The 21,907-nt window shown below is 35.7% G+C and overlaps 3 protein-coding genes across 3 annotated transcripts; 1 reads left to right on the top strand and 2 right to left on the bottom strand.

Moving 5' to 3' along the window:
• Positions 1 to 6,560: 6,560 nt before the first annotated feature.
• Positions 6,561 to 8,599, bottom strand: LOC125874669 (peptide-N4-(N-acetyl-beta-glucosaminyl)asparagine amidase A-like). The gene has a single exon (XM_049555663.1). It carries the CDS (start codon positions 8,478 to 8,480, stop codon positions 6,675 to 6,677), a length of 1,806 nt encoding a protein of 601 aa, XP_049411620.1. The 5' UTR covers positions 8,481 to 8,599; the 3' UTR covers positions 6,561 to 6,674.
• Positions 8,600 to 10,561: 1,962 nt separating this feature from the next.
• LOC125873060 (peptide-N4-(N-acetyl-beta-glucosaminyl)asparagine amidase A-like) lies at positions 10,562 to 12,580 on the top strand. Its single transcript, XM_049553916.1, has one exon. The coding sequence runs from the start codon at positions 10,578 to 10,580 to the stop codon at positions 12,384 to 12,386; it is 1,809 nt and encodes a 602-aa protein (XP_049409873.1). The 5' UTR covers positions 10,562 to 10,577; the 3' UTR covers positions 12,387 to 12,580.
• Positions 12,581 to 12,987: 407 nt separating this feature from the next.
• LOC125873381 (probable methyltransferase PMT22) lies at positions 12,988 to 16,149 on the bottom strand. Its single transcript, XM_049554315.1, has 8 exons — positions 15,568 to 16,149; positions 15,299 to 15,448; positions 14,601 to 14,871; positions 14,415 to 14,525; positions 14,118 to 14,295; positions 13,796 to 14,038; positions 13,523 to 13,717; positions 12,988 to 13,351 (listed from the first exon to the last, which is right to left on the bottom strand). The coding sequence occupies exons 1-8, from the start codon at positions 16,147 to 16,149 to the stop codon at positions 13,150 to 13,152; spliced, it is 1,932 nt and encodes a 643-aa protein (XP_049410272.1). The 3' UTR covers positions 12,988 to 13,149.
• Positions 16,150 to 21,907: the final 5,758 nt, after the last annotated feature.

Below are 21,907 nucleotides of genomic sequence, written 5' to 3'. Positions count from 1 at the left end.
TTATTTCAATTTCCATGGGTCCTTTTGATTATGATTAAATTGATGTTATCTATCTTATTATACACGATTTAATCTAATTACATGATTTTTAATTGATTTCATATGAACCCATGCTTTATGCTTTGATTTTCACCTATGAACTATGATCATGAATTGATAAAAGATTTTATGCATGTTTTATGAAAGGATGACGTTGTGATTTAAGGATGCTTTTAAGTTAAATATCAGTGGTTTGTGAAAGGTTTTCTCACAATTTGAAAGGAAATCATGATTCTAGATGCTTAGAAAGGTACGGGTCTATATAAATGAAGTTATGAAATCATGATTTTCTAAAGGAGCTATTTTATACGACTTCATGATTTAAATTGGTGTTATGATTATTGTCTTTCCTAATATATGCTTTGATAATTGACTTTATTTATTCTATTGGGATTAACTTAGCATCGAGAGGAATTTGAGGTGGAGGGTCTAATAGGTTAGTCGCTTGTAGTAATATCTAGTCCCAAACTATGTGCCTCCGTAGGATTATATTAAATGACCTAGATAGTAGATGTACATAGCCTTTATCAATTCTCCAGATCCTTCAACATTTCTTATGGGCAATCCTACAACTCGTATCCAGGACCTACGACTCTTGGTACGAGTTGTGGTTACATTATCTTCCACAAAGTATCCCTTATACACCTCATAGGTATGACTCGTACAAATAAAATGTCATTTGTACCTTCTTTCGTGCCCCTTGATACTCAAAGTGCACACTCTTAGGGCTTTTCTATGGATGCCTCTTTACATCCCGTACTATAAAAGTACGGCTCGTGACTTATCCCGTGCATGATGGGTCAAAAGTCAAAACCATCAAATATTTTCTATAACACTTCGAACTTAGAAAGACTAAATTGAGATTTCATACCAGTTACTATTCAATTGTGAATTTTTGGTCAACTTCAAATAACTATAACTTTTAGCACATAATGAGTTAGGTGGCCTATGAGGTATAAAATTGAAGGTATTTGAGTCCTCTTTCCAACGCCACCATGGTTGCTAAATTCCGAGCTCAGATGAAAGAGATATGACCATTTGTATGCAACCTCTCTAGTTAAGGCATTTCATCCATTTTAAGGAGGGATATTTTTGTCTTTTCCTTACCCCCCACTAGGCCTAAGCATTTTTCTCACTCTTTTAGGGGTCTAAACTGATTGAGATCAGTTTTAGTCATTCCAAAAGAGAGTAGGATTTTTAGAGAGAAGTTCAAGAGGAGAAAAAAAAGAAAGTTTCAAGCGTTCATTCAAGGTTGGAAGATTTTTGCCAAGAACTTAGTTCTTTCGAGGTATGTAAGATTTCATAGTGTTGGGTTTTTTGACCCTCATGCCAATCATGTGATTTTCATCCATAAATTCGTTCTTGAGGTTGGTTTATTTGAATTCTTGAGAAATTCTTGTGGTTTTAGCTTCATTCTTTAACAATGGAGTCTTGTTGAGTTCTTGAGGTGAGGGTCTTGCGGATGAGTGTCGTTATTGATGGATTTTTGTGTGGGTTTATGTTGAAATGGTGTTAGGTTTATGAATCTAAAAGGAATTGGAAGAAATCAGTCGATTCTAGATGAGTTAGGACTTGAAATTGAGAAAGAAGTTCTCGATTTAGGGTGGGGTATCACACTCCCAAGGCACCAGGAGGGCTGGCGCCCTGCACCTACAGTGCGCCCCAACTGACCCCCAACAATTGGAGGCCTGGCGCGGTGCCACCAAGGCTCCAGGAGAGTTAGGCCATTTTCCTCCTCCGTTCTTGTTTCGCACTTGTTCCTTTGAGTTGAGTTTCTGTTCTCTTCTTGATACTAACTATCTAAGCCCTAATTGATCATTGAGAGATCCCATATATATATATATCCTAATTCTAACTCCTAAATCTTCATTTTAAAATTAAAGTAAAAATTAAGAGTAACGTTCGAGAAACTTTTTGAGTCATTTTGAGAAGTCTTTTACAATCTTTTAAAACTTGACTGAAGACTTGAGTATAGTTGAGTATTAGAATGAGGAGAGTTGAGTTTCATGTTTCAAAATGAATATAAGGGAACTAAGTATTCCCAAGTGTAAACACTTTTACATTTAAAACGAGAGGAGAACCTTGATTTCTAAACGAGGTCATGAGGAGTTTTTGAGCATTATCTCTTTTAAGAGTATCTTTTGAGCAATAATATCAGGTTAAGGATGAGTTATGTTTTTAAAACATATGAGCATGAGTATTGAGCACCGATATGGGGATAAGTTCAGACAACTCAAAATTCTCATAAACCATGTATGCCAACATGGGTAAAATGATCATACTTTTTAGATGATTCATTATTGCTTTTAAGCATAGCTTAGTGGATCCACATAGTTGAGGATGTTCTATACCCCTGCAAGATATATGATAGTTCTGGCAGCGTGGGCGAGACGTTGTATCATCACGTAGCTCATAATGATGGTTTTCGGTTAGAGAATCTCCCAAATAAGAGTAAAAGAATTATTATTGTATTTTATACATTTTGAGTTATTATCTACTGTTTTAAAAAAGATTTCTATATTGCATCTTATTATCTTTTCTTTCATATTGAGTTGAATTGAGTTGGGTTGAGTTGAGTATGTTTTCCCTTTTTTCCGTCAGTTCAGCTACTATATGTTATTGTTTTCCCCTTACATGCTTGTACATTCAATGTACTGACGCCATTTGGCCTGCATCGTTTCATGATGCAGATACAGGTGTTCAGGGTCATCATCAAGCGCTCCATTGATACCACTTGCATTCTATCTAGCTTTGGTGAACCTCCCTGCTTGCGGAGTGTTTCACTTTTAGATTTCAGTATTGTTAGGATGTAGTGGATCTTTTCCCGACTTCAATCATAATATTTAAAGGATTCATACACAGTAGTTTTGAGGAGTCTTTTCCTATCTTCCTTTGTGATGTTTTGAGACTTGAAGTAAATCGTTTATGTTAAATTTTATATTTTCAGACCTCTATTGAGTTAGTTTATTATTGAGATCTTAGTTAATGCTTGTGTTTGATGTTGTCAAGTAAGTCTTCCGCTGAGTATTGAGCTAGGCCAAGGGTTCGCTTGGGGACCAACAATGGTTCTCGAGTGTCGGCCACGTCCAGGGTGTAGGCTCGAGGCATGACATTTTCCATGACTCTCTTTTCACGACCCATAATATAAATGTATAACTCGTACACTTTCGCGTGCAACATGAGCCTCAATGTTCTAGCCTCTGATCTACACTTAGTATGACTCATGACCAGCACTTGCATCCCGTACTCAGGCCTGCCCAAGTTATGTTTGGCTCATTTTTTACAATTTCTTTTCCTTTGCTTTCGAAACTTGGTTTCCAAGAAAATCACAAGATACATGGGATAGTGGCGAGCGAGATGAAAGAAAGGCAATGAAGGCGAGTGAGCTTTGCTATATATCCCAGATACCTGCGAATCCACTTGGATACAATATATCTAGAATAAATAGCACCTAAATTTGACTCCATGTATCCGAGATACATGTATCTAGAGGCACCATAATATGGTAAGATACATAATATTGCAACCTAGAGTGTATCTAAGTAATTAGCTCCTAAAGTAGTGAGATTTATATATGTACCCCTTTATAATATACCTTTATTTATTTGTCTTAGATCCTGTTTGAATTGACTTATTTTAAGTATTTTAAGCCAAATTAGCTTTTAAGCACTATCGAAATATTTGGATAAATTTAAAAAGTATTTTTAAGCACTTTGTTTCAAACGAAAATGATTAAAAAATAAGCTAAAAGTCAATCCAAACATGCTCTATCATTTTAAGGACCTATTTGACCATAGTTTTCCCAAGTAGTATTGTGGGGAAAATTTTGGCAAATAGTGTTTGTCCATACAATTTGCCATTATTCGACAAATATCTCAAATCCCCAAATTCTAGTTTTTTCTAGTATTTGGGCCAAATCTCATTATTTGGGATCTTTTAAAAATTGAAATTTTACATCAAACTTTTATCTTTTAAAAAACACCCTCTATATTAGTTATTTGCGTTGTATTACATAATTTTTTACATGAACACCAAAGTAGTGATGAAATATTCAGTGAATATGAAAGTGGTGATATGATTGTTGAATGAAAATGATGAACAATCGCCTCAAGGTACCAAAGTCGTGTGCTTTGTCTACTTCACGATGTATGAAATGATGCTTGTTGCACTCACTCCAAACTACCACATTGCTCTAGTGTCATGGACACTACTTGTTATTTGTTGCAACGAAGATCCAATTACTTGTAATACAAGCTTATAGTTAGTTTTGATAGTTTTTAAAACTTACGGGTATAAATCATATTTTTCTAAAAAAGTAAAATATGTTTCCCAAATACTATGGCCAAACACATGGTGAAATTTCACCCAAATAATATTTGCCAAGAATATTTGAAAATCTATGGCCAACGCTAGCTAAGCAAATTCATAGCATCAAGAAGTAGAATTTTCAATTGTTATATTAAATCACCAATTTAGAGATAAAAAAATTTAAAAAGGAAACAAATGAACTAAGAAAAAAGAAAAATTCCTAATTAGTGTATCATTTTTTATCTTATGCACTATCACTCGTTTATGTCAAAAATATTATGTCTAACGAGTCAAACTATCATAACATCAAATCTAGACTAATTTCGCTAGATAGTCACCCATGTTTGAGGAATTACATAGTAATATCACGTTTATTTTAGGATTATAATATCACCAATTTACATATTTTCCTCAAAATATACTTCACACATAAAAAACATTATTCTCTCTCCTATTGAGATGCCATGTCACATTATTCATTTTTTTAATTAAAAAAATTAACTTTTTAAAATAACTCATATGTTATATTCAGTAAAATAAAATAAAATAAAAATTCTTGATTATTTATCATTTTTAGTTTTTTACTTTAGCATATTAAGAGATAGACATTTTTTATTCTATTATTACATTTAACATTAATTATTTTTCTAAAATCATTTCTCAATTCATTCATATATTAATTTCTTAAAGAATATGTAAAGTGCACACTTTTAATGGAATGTCGTATAATATTATTCTTTTTTTTAATCCTATTTTTTTTAAATTAGGAAATTTAGTTTCTACTCCTTCAGTTATTTACATCTTTACTTGTTCAGTACTAATTTGACATATCTCTTAATGAATAATAAAGATAATTTTACTATATCAATCTTTGAAAATAATAAATTTATATTTTAAAAATTGACAAATGACTATAATTAATAATAACAGTAAATTAGGAATTAAGTAATAAATTATCACTTGTAACAAATGAATAATTATTTATAATGTAATGAATAAATAAAAATGGACAAAGGAAATAGTTGCTAAAAAAAGAATCCATAAAAAAAGTTACTTGATATAATACTTTTAATTTTTTATGAATACGTAAAAATTGTTCTCTAACATCACTATTTTTTTCTTTTTTTTTCGTTCACTTTTACTCTCAAATCTGCTTTCTTTTTATTTCTAACAAATGTAACTTGCTAGAAATAGCAACATGTACAATTACAAAGCACTTAAATAGTCTGCAAAACTAGGCAAATATTGCCGGCGGCGTAGGGGTTTAAATTTTTTCCAGCGTTAGCGTAAATTACTAGTTTTGACCTTTACTTATTAACAATCTTAAAAATAGTTTTCTATGACAAATTAAACTTAGATATACATCCTATCTATCACATGACATAATAAGTGGTTTCAAACTCTTGTAAGAGCATGCGACTTTTAATAAAAAATCGAGAGAAGTGTTAAAAATACTCCGAAACTTGACAAGAATTTTGGGCGTGTATTTAATTAATAATACAAGATCAGAGATGTATTTAATTCAATTAGTTAAATAAATAGATGTTTTTAAGAATGTCAATAGTTCAGACATGAAACTAATAATTAGTGTCGAATTTAGAATGTTTTCAACACTTTGTCACTTTGTTTTAAGACTTTTAGCTTTTGTGTCTTTATTCATTTTTTTTTGGAAATTGATTCCTCGCCTTTTGTCTCATGTTTGTTTAAGATTTAATTTTATGTATACAACGGAATAGGAGATTCTTTCTTTCTTAAAACTTAAAATTTGGTCTCTTTGATACTATGTTATGTGATAACTGTTTAATAATGGAACTGAAAATATATGTGGGCTGTTGATAGCTATTTTGTTTTTTCACACTAACTCACAAGTTGGAACAAACTCTTATTTGATTGATGTATTTATATAAATAAATTGAAATGACGAATAACTAGATCAAAATCTAAAGTCGCGAAAATCAACATACTTGCCCTATTTGGGATAGTGTAAATAGCAATATGTATTAGTAGAAATCACTAATTCTTCAACATTGTGCTTGTAGATAATATTTTCAACGAATTTTCCATCAAAAATCTCTTACTAACAAGCAAAATTGTTAGGGAATGTCCCATCGATAAAATTAGCAATTTTGTGATAGTAACTTTTATGTTCAAAGCGTGATGACATCCAAATCCCAGATGCACTTGGGAATTAGTGTTATAGATACCAAAAAAAAAAAAAAAAAAAAACCGAAAATATCATATCTGCTCTAATGCTACACAGTACACACAGAGATCTCCTGGTAGGAGAGCATTATTTATTTAACAAGAAAGTATACTTGTAAAAGGTGTTACATAGCAGAAACCGAAGGAGACTTTACGTAGTTTGCAGAATCGTGTACAAGCTTGCCATTGACAGCTGCGATTTCCCGAGAATAGGTGCTAGCTTCACCATTATATGAATAACTCTGTTCAGTCGTTGCTCCACCTTGTAGAACAATGCGATCTTGAACAGACATACACCCTTTGCATTTTTGTCTATTTTTCAAACTGCTTGAACAAGAATGTGAATCTCTGTCACTCCACTTCTTCTCCTCATTCCATTCATTTTCTAATTCAGAATGCATAATGATTGTACCATCTTCTCTTGATGGCTTCGAAGTCTTAGTGGTTATAGTTAGAGGATATTCCCTCTTCATAGTTGTATGAGAAATCTTCATACCTGTTTCAGAGACTACACTTATTTCAATCTCTTCTTCCACTTTCTGCTCTACTTTTTTTTCAGTTCCCTTGTTATCAAACTTTATCTCATTCTTGAACTTGAGTTCTCGTGAAACTGTAGTTGTCAAATTGCCTGCTGACGAATTTACCCACCCGTGATACTTGCTCTTCCTCTTCAACTCAACTTCATACGATCCATCTAGACCCTTAAAGCTTGAAGACCGCTTCATCTCGTAATCTGGAGTTCCATAGTCAACAACTTCACCCTGCACTTCACAATCACTTGTGCGTTGTTTATCTACCCAAAGGTGCAAATTCGCATCCACAAGCCAGAAAGGGAGACTATCCAGCACCTTAAGCCCCATAAAATGGGATTTACCGTCAAGTAAATCCCCCAAAAATGGAGTTATATCGATGTCGTAAGAAGGATGATCAAAAGCCCCAATTGAAACAATTGGATCCCAGTAAAGGGGATTAATTCCACCTGGGTAAATTACAGGAAATGGAACCACAGATCCTACCAAGTTCCTGTCGATATTCAACAAAACTTCCCTGTACGATCCATGGCCACTCTGGCTAGTCAAACTATTTCCCCTTATGTAAGAATCAGGGGGATTTGAGTACCAAAACTCATCCAAGCCATGGAATGATACGCAAATTTCCATGACAGCTTTGTAGGTGTTCTTCGGTAGGATAACACTCTTCCCCTTCAATTCCGAATCGCTTTGAATTCTGAACCAAAATCCTTCACCTCCATTATTACCCGAAATCGGAATAATCAAATCTGCTGGTTTTTCATTCAAACCCAACGAACCTCTTATAGGATTATCCACAAACACATCATCTACCATTCTGACTTTCCGATTAGTACTAATAGTTGATAACGGAACATTCATTTCCTCAATATAATAGTATATGATAGTAACATTAACATAATAAACACCTGTATAAACATCGTTGACCATATTTTCCAGCATAACAGAAAGAGAAATATCCTCTTTAGCAAGGAGAGACGAGTACCTGGTAACATCCTTAGTAACAGTCCAGAAGACGCCGCTTTCAGTAGGCTCCGCGGTGCTGGTACGGAAGATATCGGCACCATCAAGCCAAACGGCGGCGATACGGTCATACTGTATTCCATTGGAAGAGGCGTTGAATTGAAGAGCTACATGGTTCCAAGAGCAATTGTCCGGCGGCGCGTAAGCGACGGAGACAGGTGGAAGACCGATAGTATCTCCGAAGTGATGAGAGAGAATGGGAAGAGTGCAGGAAGGAGTGAGATTAGCGAAGGGCAATGGACGACCTATTTCTAAGTATTTTTGTTGAATAACACCATGTTTGATGAAGTGACAAGGGTTTTCAAGGGAAGAATAAATTGGAGCATTAATAAAGCTGATTAATATTATTATGAGGAAGAAGAATATGAGATTTGACATGATTTAGATTGAACAGAATTAATCAATTATGAAAATTGAAATTCCATTTTCACTTTATTATAACATAAGTACTGAAAGAGACCAAGTTGAACAAGATAAGTCGATAGAATCGAGGATAGTTAAAAGCTAAATCGAAGCCGTCCACTTAAGCTCTTTTTTTTTTTTTTTAAATTTTAGGGTAAAACAATTACAATTTACACCTGCCAATTGCCAAGTATATGACTGATCTCAGCATTCAGTCGATTATTTTAAATATTAATCATACGAATTATTTTATTATTTTACTTGCATGACCAAGGTGTGTTTGGTACGGAGAAAAATTGTAATATTCCCTCCGTTTCTATTTAATTATTGCTGTAATATGTCATAAATATAATAAATTACCGTTGAAGATGAAATGACAAAAATGAATAAAAAAGTATTCAGACTATGTGCAGATATTTCGCTCTCTTACAAGAAATTCAAGCTCATTGCGACATTATCTACAAACACTTGTCAAATTTTGACTTGACACACTTATTAAGAAAAATAATAATCAGTATAGTGAGTTTACCATTTTATCTCTATTAAAGACATTAACTCAATGCTAATAAATTGAGAGTATAATAGAGAATTTTTTTTTATCTTTTCTTGATATGTCAAAAATGACAAGTAAAAGAAGAAATCAAATTAGAAAATATTTGACAACTAAATAGGGACAGATGAAGTAATTACCTCTGTTATTTATTGTTTTTAAGATGTGTGCCAAATCATTACAAATATAATATTTTTTAAAAATAATTAATACATTCTTAAACTTTGAAAAAATTATTTATTTTAAACTATTAAAAAAATATCAAAATTTTTATTTTCATTGGACCAGAAGAGTAACACAGTACAGTACAAAAGGCAACATGAATTATGACTTTTTTTTGAGAAAAAAATATGTACTCTTTCTGTTTCAGAACATTTTGAGATGAAAGAAGACAAATATATACTCCCTCCGTCCCTTTTTAGTTGTCCACTTTAGAAATGACACACAGATTAAGGCAACAATGATTAGCACAGTGAAGTTATAATTTTACCCTTATGACAACTTTTCACTTCAAAATTACAACCACTTATTTGAATTAAAGTGAAATAAATTGAAGGGAAACAACATACACTTTTACAATTTTCAAGAAGTGTAAATAAGGGTATAATAGGAAAAAATTTGTTGTCCTTTCTTGATTTGTCAAAATGGACAACTAAATGGGGACAACCAAAAAAGGAAATATGGACAAGTAAATAGGGACGGAGGGAGTACTTAGAAAAGTGAGAATAATTCAAAAATATCAGTGTAGTGAAGTAGTTGGGTACCATGACCATTTTTAATAGTCTATTTATGAACGTACGGCTCTAGTAAGGACCACAATCATAATTGTTTACACATTATAATCTTTGATCATTTGTCCATCGACAAAAACTGCCATATTCAATTTTTTTTAAAAAAAATATGGCCAAGTATTTAATGCCAAAACACGTAAAATATTGAATGCTGACAGGTATTATTATTTAAAATTTGTTTGTTTACTTAATACTTAATTTAAAAAAATAATGAAATTTTTTGAATATATGATTTTAAATTAAAAATATAGTAAATATATCAAAATATCTTACATTTTAATAATATTAAACATATAAAAGATAAGTATTAAAAATGTACTTAAACTTGACGCAAATTATTAAAAACACCTTTTACAAACTTAAATACACTTTTGCCACATGATATAACAACTGGTTTCAAATTCTTATAGGAACATGGACTCTTAATAAAAATCAAGAGAAACGTTAAATTAAAACACTCCTAAACTTAGCAAAAATTTAGAAATATATTTTTGTCGGGTAGTAAGATTGAAGTATTTAAGTTTAATTAGTTAAGTAAAAATGTATTTTTTAAGATTGTTAATAATTTTAAAATAAAATTAATAATTTATTCGGAAATTAAAAGAGATTTTTGACAACTTTTGTCAACTCGGTTTTGTTAGTCAACACTACACATGGGATCCCAGCTTTATGCGCTCACTCCCTTAAATGCATCTAAATCACCAAAGTTGAAAAAATATTTTTTTAAAAAAAATGAGTGTATCTGCTCCTCCTCTCATGGCGGTTCTCATCTTCTACTTCATCACCATCAGCTTTATTGCCCCATTTTCTTCTTCCTTACCTGAACACCATTTCCACTTTAACAAAAATGGTCTTCGCCACAACACTTCTTCACAGCCACAGCAATACATAGAGATCACTCGTCCATTGTCATTCACAAATCTCCCTCCTTCTTGTACTTTTCATATCCTTACTCATGATTTCGCCAATACGATGGGTCTCCCGCCGGTCTCCGCCTCTTACTCTCCTCCGGCCAATTGCTCCTGGACTCATGTGGCTCTTCAGTTCAATGTTTCTTCTAAAGGTGAGCAATACGATCGAATCGCCGCCGTTTGGCTTGATGGCGCCGAACTCCTCCGTACCAGCACCGCTGAGCCTACCGATGACGGAATTTTCTGGACTGTAACGAAGGATGTTACCAGGTACTCCTCCATCCTGGTCAACGAGAATATATCTCTTTCTGTCATGATGGAAAATATGGTCAACGATGTTTATACCGGTGTTTATCAGGTTAATATTAGTTTCCTCTACTATAATGTTAAGAAAATGGATGTTTCGTTATCGAACAGTTATAATCGGAAAATGAAGCTGGAAAATGATTTGAAAAGTGAGATTGAAAACCCGGCAGATTTGATAATACCTATATCGGGAAATGGGAGTGAAGGATTTTGGTTTCGAATTCTGAATGAATCAGAGATGCATGGGCAGAGTGTTATTATTCCGAAGAATACATACAAAGCTGTGATTGAGATTTACGTATCATCACACGGTTATGATGAGTTTTGGTACACGAATCCGCCTGATTCATACATACAAATGAATAATTTAACTACCAAGAGAGGTCATGGATCCTACAGGGAAGTTTTGGTGAATATAGATATGATTTTGGTTGGATCCGTAATTCCATTTCCTGTTATATTCACTGGTGGAATTAATCCTATGTACTGGGAACCACTAGTTTCAATTGGGGCATTTGATCTTCCTTCATATGACATTGATTTAACACCATATTTGGGGCTTTTACTCGACGGTCAAGCTCATTTTCTAGAGCTTGGGGTGAATGATAGTATCCCATTCTGGCTTGTGGGTGCCAATTTGCACCTTTGGGTGGATAACAATTGTGTATTGCCTTGTGAAGTGCAGGCAAAAATTATTGATTTTGGTACCCCTAAGTTCAAGATTGAGCAATCTTCGAGTTTTCTAGGCCTGGATGGATCATTTGAGGTTGAGATTAAGAGGAAGGGTGAGATTTCTTATTGGGTGAACTCAACTGCAGGAAATTTGACTACTATAATCAAGCGAGAATTGAAGTTCAAGAACAAAATGAACTTTTATCTAAACGGAACTGAGAAAAAGATTAAGCAAAAAGTGGAGGAAGAGATTGAAGTTAGCGTATTGTCTAATAGTGGTGGCACGATCTCTAAAACCAAAGTGAAGAGGAAATTTCCGCTTACTATAACATCTAAGACTATACCATCAATGGAGAATGATACAACCTTGATGCTTTCTGATTTGGATCATGAATGGAAGGAGAAGAAGAAGTTGGATGGAGGTCCTTCAATCTCATTGACAAATCGGCAGCAATGCAATGGATGGATGGTTGTTCAAGGTCACAATGTTTTACATGGTGGGGCAACTACTCAACAAACTTATTCTTACTCCGATGAAGCTGATTGCTATTCTCGAACCATTTCAGCTGCCAATGGCAAGCTTATGAATGACACTGCAAACATTCTTTGTGCAGCAGCTCCTTTGAAGTTTGGTTCATTTTCTGCTTTGTGACACCTTGTTTGAAGAATACGTTCTTGTCCTACGAGAGCATCCCGTGTGTAACACTACAGGAATTTCTTGCCTATGTGGTTTGCCTATACAATTTATGTTTTTGTGTCAAAGGTGCAGGCTTCCATAAGGATGTCAAGTGTTCTAGCTAGGAAATGAACTTTGTTTTTGATAATTTGCTTGATGTAATTCTTTTTTCTTGTCTTTGTGTTTGATATGAACCTGAGTTTTGAGCCTTCATCTTGCAACTCTCTTTTCATAATGAGCTTAGAATAATGGTTAAAACAAATACACCGCAGTCTCAAATAATTGGGATTGGTCATATGGATTTTCACTTCTTTATTTGAGGATCAACTCATGCCATCATCATACTAAATAAAATTTTAAGGGGAAAATTTCTTTAGTATAAAAATAATATTAAAAATTCTCCAACAAGAATAAGTTTGCTTTAAACAGTTGGTGGATTTATCAGTTGCTGTACCATTAGCATTCTGCGATGGCGCGAGTGTTTTTTTTTTGGTTGCCAATATATATTGCACAAAGATCTAAAATTGCATCAAAAGTACTGTCTCAAATAATCGACAAGCTTTCGAAATTTTTTGTATTCATTTCAATACTTCCTTGAGGGGAAATGAATGAATCAATAGGATAGATTCAGAAGAAAATTTGCTATAACTTGTTGAGAACTATATATATGTCTACTTTTCTTTCTCTTCACTCATAAACTGGAGATATCACTGTAAAATATACAAAACTGCTTGGACTTTCATTCCCTTGCAACATCTTTGGGGCGCCAAAAGTCTTTCTTACCAACAAGAAATTGATGTTGATGCAGAGTTACTGACCAATGAAGTGAACGTAGAATCGAGCCTAGTTGTTTAATCATCTGTATAGTGTCTTGAACTAAAATGTATCCACCTGGTCTCACCATTCTGTCCATCTCCACAGCGACATCCACTAGATCACATCTGCAGAAAAAAAAGATACTAAAAGTTCTTCTCAAGAGACATGTGCAGACGCCTGTTAAAAGACTGACGATTCTTGTGAAAGAAAATTGAGCTAGAATTACTGCAAGCGCCATCTTGCGTAATTCAGATTAATAACAAATCAAACTAGTAATCAGGAAGTAGAGAATGAACCTTTGGATTAAATTTCCATAGAGGAAGCTGGAATGTAGAAGATCATATGTCCGAGGATAGGTATTGAAGGACTCGCACCAGTCATGGTACGTGCCAACCAAGCCCCTATCGAAGATAATAGGTAGAGTATCTGGTCCACTGATAGGAACAACATTCATTACCCACAGGGGTCGATCAATCAGTGCTGTAGCAAATCTGTTTTATCATAGGAGTATCGGTAAGACAAAGAGCAGAGAATGGAAGTAGAAAAGTTAAAAAGTAAATTTTTCTTACCCTCCATAGCCTGCATTCATGTCCATCACATTCCTCACACTTGACCAATTTATAGCAAGGCCTCCTAAGTATACATCTGATACCAATGATGCCCAGTGTCTTGTATCCTTGTTGAATGTCTCTTCAGCATCTGTTTCGAGCGATAGACTTAGAGGTTTCGTGTTGAGCCTCTGAGGCCATGGTGCAGGCCACTTGTAGTTACTCGAGGCTAGTGGTAGAAGGCAGCTGTCCAGTGGTGTGTACCTACATATTGGATGTGAAAGTTATGATGATAAGAATGAAGATATAGATGATTATTGTCATCAAAGTGTTTCAAGCGTACCATGAACTATTCAGCCTATTCTTCTTCTGGTCACACATAGGGGGAATATTTTCTTTGCGATTCTCATAGCAGGAAGATGAATCTGATTTTTGATATATAACTAACCCGACTCTACCCCTTTTAAAGAAGGTCCTTGCCACCATCTTCCAGCACATTGCTTCAGTCAGATTAACCATAACTGCAAGAACAAGACTGAAAATTATGTGCTACCAAGCATAACAAATTACTCACTTCCAAATTATATAGCAAGTGTTAGTAAATGTTAATTCATAGAACTAAGCATCCATGAGTTGGAACCTTTCCAGACATTCTTATGTCCTTCATCCTTCTTATAAACTGGCGTTGCAGACCATATGAAATACCCTCCTGGCCTAAGAATCCTGTTGAGCTCCATCAACGGTTTTCCTCCTGCAGTTTTCAATTAGTTACCATATCGACAATGTAGCTGATAGAAGGACTAGAAATCTGAGAATAGTCACTCACCATCTGCATGCCAATGAACCCTGCATCTTGCACAATGAATCATGTCATATACATTATCTGGAAATGCAAGTTTTTTAGTTGCAATGACTGAGAGAGTAGCAGGGATTCCACGCTCGAGGGCAAACTGTATCTGAGCCTCATGTTCATCCTTTGGAGCAAATGACATAGTAATGACATTTTTATCCAGCAAATAACCACCAAAGCTAGCAACACCACATCCAACATCTAAAAGGACCCTTATACTCTTTCCCCATTGAATTGTTGGAAAAGTCTGAATAAAACACAAGAAGGAACTCAGATTAAACAGATCATAAGAACATTAATACTGCAGCGATGTTTATCAATATCCAGCTGAACAAACTGTTCAATTGAAAAAAAAAAACTGTCAAACTACTAAAATAATCCCATGATTTAGTCAGGTCATAGATCCCAACTAAGAGAATCAACGGAAAATATGATCTACCCATTCATCAGAATGTACACATTACAAATACTTTGATTAGGCATGGAATTATATTGGTTTGACACGTCTAGAAGTCCTCTCTTGAAAGCGTAAGATATCTCTTCCTTATATCCAATAAACATGAAATCAGAGGATCTACAGCAACACAGTTCAACAGAAACGGACATACATTATACATGATCATTGCGTTGCTTGGGGTGATTAAGGAAAAGAATGCTACAAATAGACATATTACCTCTTCAATGAATTCGATGTAGTGATTCACTCCGTCCCTGAACTGTGTTCCACCACCAGGGAAAACAAAATAATCACCAGACTTTTTCACCCAATTTTGGTCTTTTTTATATTCCACAAGCTTAGGATGAGGAACATTGTCATACCATATCTATCCGGAAGAAAAAAAAAGAGAAGAAGATTAGGCATGGCTATTTCTATTACGAGCAGAACAAAATGGTATCATAAATCGAAAACAAAATCTTACCACCAAAGAAGGGAAAATCTCACCATATCCCTACTCTTAGGCCACGGAAGGGGCAACTTATAACCTTTCGGCAATGGAATCAAACATCTGGGACTAGGAACAGGGCAATGCCTTTCCCTATGCTCCATATGCCTTCTCGATTTTATTTTTTTGATTGCCTTCCAGTTATCAAGGCATGGTATGTAATCAACCGCCAGTGGACCTGGGCATAGCTTCCAATGATAAGAGAATGTTTCCAACTCATCGCTGATGATCGTATCAGACTTCTCAGGGTTAATTGTAAGCGGAATGTTAGACGACTTAGGATCAATCCTGACATTATTCAACGGGGACTCATGATTGATACTAGTATTATTGTTTTCATCGGATTGGTGTAAATTGGTTGAAGTTGAAGTACTAATACTGTTAGGATTAAACTCCGGGACTGATTTGATTAGAGCGGTGCGTTGAGCAAAGTTGATGGCAGCGAAAATGGGTGATTTCTGGGAGTTAGAAATGAGGAGGAGAGTTACGAACATTAGTAAAAGGAATAAAGAGAAGATGAATGGATACTTGCGTTGTTTGAACATATCTTGCATTGACGATGACGCTGATGATATAGCCATTTGGGATTCAAATTTTATTTTGTTGTTGTTAGCTCTGAATGGAAAAAAAGAGTGAAAAATGCAAAGGTGTGATACAGCGTAACTGATGGTCATGAATTGGGAAACTGTTGAGTTTGAAATGTGGTTAAGAGATTACAAGGATCTGGAGTGTAGTGGGGGCCACACAAAGGAGGGAAATCTGGTTAACTAATTTGGAATTATTGATTTCATTACAAGGCTAGTTTATATAATTAGTATTAATTAATTATTAATACTAACATTTAAATACTAAACAGAGCCGTGGAGTTGCACTTTACCCTACTCTCTTACTTTTATTTCGTCATTTCTTAATATTCCGAGTTCCATTTAAATAAGTGTTATGTATTTTCATAAATATACACTAAAGTAATTTTGATTGCACCAAATATGACCAAATTTTCATTTTCATTTAAAAAGAAGAAGGGAAAAATACACAAATTGAATCCATTAGATAGTCTTACCCAAATTGGACCCAACTCACTATATTTACCCTAATTGGACTCACGATCCAAATTATTTACCTGACTGACCCCTTGTTCTATTCACTGAACCACAACAACTTTATCCTTGATACCATCAGAGTATATATACTCTGATGGTATCAATATACTCTGATGGTATCAAGCAGTAATTGGACAATATTTTCACTGAAACACTGTATGTTCCTCCTTGATGCCATCAAAATATATACACACTCTAATGGTATCAAGGAGTAACTGGTTCATTTTTAGGCCTCCAAGCTTGTTGAGACAACCTTGCTCTTCTCTTGACTCTGAGCCGTCAACAACCTACCTTGAATCTTAGGGACCTGCTCCATGACATCTCTAAGAAAGTCTGTATCTAATGAGTCCATCTTTGTTGTATCGAACTAACCGATTGGAGATCTACACTGCCTACCATATGACACCTCAAATGGGGTCATCTGAATATTAGAGTGATAACTATTGTTGTAGGAAAACTCTGCTTAGGGCAATTGCTGATCCCAACTAGCACCAAAGTCAATCACACATTCTCTAAGTATGTCCCCAACACCTGAATCGTCCACTTAGACTGTCTATCCTTCTGAGAGTGAAATGTTGTACTCATGTCTAGCCGAGTACCCAAATCATGTTGTAAGGCCTTCCAGAAATGAGAAGTGAACAATGAACCTCGATCAAGTACAATAAAAATAGGGACCCATGCAGTCAAACTATCTACACTACCTCAAGTTTAGATCTCTTTGACTGAAGATATAAGGAATACTCTAATGATCGGTGAAGACCTCATATTGCACCCCATACAAATAGTGACGCCATAACTTAAGCACAAAGACCATAGTCGCTAACCCCAAATCATGAGTAGGGTAGTTCTTTGCATGGGTCTTCAACTGCCTAAAAGCATAAGCAATCACCTTACCTTTCAACATCAAAACACCACCCAGACTTACTTCTAAAGCATCACAATAAATAGTAAAGTCCACACCTTCCCGGGTAGAGTCAACACAGGAATCGAAGTCAGCAAAGTCTTGAGCTTTTGAAAGCTCTCGGCACACTCATAACCCCACACTCTGTCTAGTCAATCTAGTCAATAAAGCTGCAATAATGGAGAAACCTTGCACAAACCGTCTATAATAGCCTACCAACCCCATAAACTTTGAATTTTGGTAGGAGAAATAGGTCTCGTCCAGCCCCTAACTGCCTCAATCTTGGCCAGATCCACTCTAATACCCTTCTTAGAGACCACATGTCTTGGGAATTCCACATAATTAAGCCAGATCTCACACTTTGAGAACTTTGCATACAACTTCTCTTTTCTCAACCTTTGAAGCACTATTCTCAAGTGTCGAACATGGTCCTCCCTAGTCCTGAAGTACACCAAATTATCATCAATGAAGACAATCACAAAAAAATCAAAGTAAGACCGAAACATCCCGTTCATCAACTCTATGAACATTTCAAGGGCGTTAGTCAACCCAAAGGACATCACTAGGAAATCATAATAGTCATACCGAATCCAAAAAGCTGTCTTAGGGACATCTAATGCCCTAATCTTCAACTTATGATAACCGAACCTCAAATCTATCTTAGAGAACAATAATGCTCCCTATAGTTGATCAATTAAGTCATCAATATGTGGGAGATGATACTTGGTCTTCACCGTTACCTTATTCAACTGCCTATAGTCAATACACATCATTATAGTCTTATTTTGCTCTTCACAAATAAGACTGTGGCACCCACATGTGACTTACTAGGACAAATAAACCTCTTACTTAACAAGTTCTGCAACTGATCTTTCAATTCCTTCAACTCAACTGGGGTCATATGATAGGGAGGAATAGAAATGAGATTAGTGCCCAGCTCTTAATCAATAGAAAAATCAATATTTCTATCTAGAGGAACACGTGGAGGAACAGTAGGGAAGACAGTTGGAAACTGCTAAATCATGGGAGTGGTTTCCATGGGAGGTGAATTAACACTAGTGTCCCGAATGAAGGCTAGGTAAGACAAACACCCACTCTCCACCAATCTCTGAACACGGAGGAAGGAAATGACCCTATGAGGATATGAGACACTAGCACCCCTTCACTCAACCCTCGGAACACCAGGCATCACTAAGGTCACAGTCTTAATATTATAATAAAAAATAGCATGATAAAGAGAGAGTCAATCCATACCTAATATAACATAAAAGTTCAGCATTCCCAGAATAATCAAGTCTACCCAAGTGTCATACACCACCAAAAAAGTAAGATATGATTGATACACTCAATCCACCACTAAGGGCTAACCCACGAGTGAAATATGAATAGGCACAAACATTCTATCACACATCAAATCAAACCCACCAGCAAAGTAGGCAGACACATAAGAGAATGTAGATCCTAGATCAAACAATACAAATGTAGATGATAGACTAGGAAGATACTTGTAATAAATGTATCAGAAGCCTCTACCTCGGGCCTCCCTAAAAATGTATAACACTGATTCTCTCTAACACCCCCAACCAAAGTAGTACCTCTACCCCCACTTTGATATACTGTAGCACCTCTACTAGAAACCCTACCGCCTCTACTTAACTAAACTCTACCTCAACCTCTGACTTGTGGTGTTGGTGATCTGATCTAGGATAAAGGACTAGGTTGGAGCCCTCCCCGACCCCTATGCAAAGGACATTGTCGCATCATGTGTCGAGATCTCTATAACTAACACAAAAGCTCTAACTCGAGGACTATTGTGATGATCCTGAAGAACCACTAAAACTGCCTCACCCCGCAGATCACTGTTGTGAACCATTTTAACCCTGAACTGTACTTTAAGAACTGTGAAGTGTTTGACAACTTTTGGATGTCGGTATAGAAGCATGAACTGGTCCTCGATGTTGGAAAGAACCACTTCATCTATAGGATCCCCTGTCTCCAAATGAGGCACCAGAAAACTGACTTGATGCATAGGCCCTTAATGGTCCCCAAACTCCTTTATCTCCATCAAATCCACCTCTTTGGTGGCACTCACAATGGACTGGAAGGAAGCCCCCTCTTGATATTCCCTAAATACAACCGATCAGATAGAGAAAGTCAATCCCCTCATGAACCTGTGGATCCTCTCAGTCTCGTTACGAATAATGAAAAGAGCATGCCTAGACAGATGATAGAATCAAGTCTTATACTCAGTAACTATAAGGTTATCCTGTGTCAGACTTTCAAATCTCAATTGACTCTCATCTCTCACGCTTCAAGAGATGAAACGATCATAAAATGCACTGACAAATATCTCCCAAGTCACTGGCGGAGATCCAACGGACAAGGACCCTGAATAAACTGTCCACCACTCTCTCGTTGGCCCACTAATTAGAGTGTAGCATACCAGACTCCATGCGACTCAACTAATCCCATAGTGTCTAGAAACTCTCTGCAAGTGGTCAAAAACTCATGAACATCCTCGTTCTTTCCACCCTAAATTGGGGTGGATCTATCTTTCTGAACCTCGCATACCTATGTTGCTCATCCTTTGTCAGCACCACGAAGGGAGCACCCTGAACCGTAACTGTCGGTGCAGGGCCACCCTTAACTACTGGACCCACCAGTGGCTGCCCCATCAGATCCTGAACTATTGGAACCTTAAATAAGGTATTCTGAAGCAATGGTGCAACGACATACTCTAGAGGAACTTGGTCCTCTCTAGCATCAACCTTTGGCTCGGGAGAGACCTCTTTGTAAAATCCTCTCACTAGTGCCGCTCCACGGGCCCGAACTTTTGCTGGTGCCACTCTACGGTGACGGCCTCTAGCTTGGTCTCGACCCTACCCCTAGTTGGGGTCTCAATAACTGGCTCGGGGAGTGCTTCCCTTCTACTACCACCATTAGAAGATCTAATCCTCGTCATCTATCAAAAGAGCACACAATAACTCAGTAGTAGTGAAGATTACCACACATGATAAGAATGAATGAACAAAAGAAAGTTTCCTAACAGTCTTCATAAGATCTTGAAGATACATACAAACGTTTCCATACTAATCCTCGAAACTCTACTTAGACTTAGCTTGTATACATGTGATACCTATGAACCTGGGGCTTTGATACCATTTGTCACGACCCATAAAATGGGAGTGACGACACTTGCCTTATCGCACCAAGATAAGTTAGCCGAAAATCCAAATATTAGCAGTAAATGCGGAAGTAAAACAAGAATGAAAATCAAACACAATATAATAAATCAGGTAACAAAAGCAACTTAGATAAATCCCGTACAAGCCTCTAATGTATTATAATAGAATTGAAGAAAATATAAGTATTAATGTCTTTGTTTCTAGAATAGAACAAAATCATAAATAAAGAGCAAGATGTGTCCCCAAAGTGACAAGCAACTACCTCACCAACTCTCCACAACAAGCTTCGAGAGTAGAAGAGAAGATAGATTAATCATAAATATTTGGGCTATTAACCTATACAAGTGTAGAAGCAAGGGTGTGAGTACCAAAGAACAAAATACTCAACAAGTAAACCACTAAACACAAAGTAAGCAATATTACACACAACTACTTCAATCTCATCCAACTGAACCTCTATAACTACAACTTGCAATAAAATATCAGTCCAACCTAATAGTCCTCACTCAAATAGAACAGAGCACTAATAAAACATTACAACTTGCACTTCAACGCATATAGTCAAGCATTCACATATTTCACAAGTTCATAATCACAATAATAGCTCAACAATCATAATCAATGAGAATCAAATGAAATGCAATGCAATGTGAAGCAATGTTATATTGGGTGATGCATGTGTAAAATCCCTCCTTAGAAAGAGCTATATTTAGAAAGCTCTAAATTGGAAATAGCTAAATTGAGAATTTTGCAAGTTATGCTTAAGTTGTGAGTTTTGGGCCAAATTTAATGGACTATAACTTTTAGTATAGGATGATTTAGGCGTCCCATAAGATATAAAATGAAATTTCTTGGGATCCTCTTTCCAACGCCACCGAATTTTCTAAGTTTCGAGTTTGGATGAGAAAGATATGCCCGTTTGAAGTTAGGTGTCCAATTAAGGAACGTTACCCAAATTAATGAGGGGTATTTTGGTCTTTTCCTTAACCCATCATTTTAAAACATTTTTAGCAAATATTTTGGGTCAAATCTAATTCTAGTCAGTTTTCATAATCCCAAATGCGCTTAGGGTTTTGAGAAGAGTTCAAGAAAAGGAGAAAAGAGAAAAGGTTCAAGGCATTCATCAAGTTTTCTTGTGAATCGAGGATTGTTT

Source organism: Solanum stenotomum, chromosome 8 (genome assembly GCF_019186545.1).
Source record: "Solanum stenotomum isolate F172 chromosome 8, ASM1918654v1, whole genome shotgun sequence".
NCBI classification, from domain to species: Eukaryota; Viridiplantae; Streptophyta; class Magnoliopsida; order Solanales; family Solanaceae; genus Solanum; species Solanum stenotomum.
Note: the sequence above shows the minus strand (reverse complement) of the source record. Positions and strands in the feature narration are given on the sequence as shown.

Excerpts from the sequence above, each read along its gene's own strand:
- LOC125873060 (XM_049553916.1), top strand. The coding sequence starts at position 10,578 with ATGAGTGTATCTGCTCCTCCTCTCATGGCGGTTCTCATCTTCTACTTC.
- LOC125874669 (XM_049555663.1), bottom strand. The coding sequence starts at position 8,480 with ATGTCAAATCTCATATTCTTCTTCCTCATAATAATATTAATCAGCTTT.
- LOC125873381 (XM_049554315.1), bottom strand. The coding sequence starts at position 16,149 with ATGGCTATATCATCAGCGTCATCGTCAATGCAAGATATGTTCAAACAA. Across the intron at positions 13,718-13,795 it reads ATGAATGCAGGCTATGGAGG|ATTTGCTACAGCACTGATTG; the intron begins GTAAGAAAAATT and ends ATGATAAAACAG. Across the intron at positions 13,352-13,522 it reads TATGGAAATTTAATCCAAAG|ATGTGATCTAGTGGATGTCG; the intron begins GTTCATTCTCTA and ends TTTTTTCTGCAG.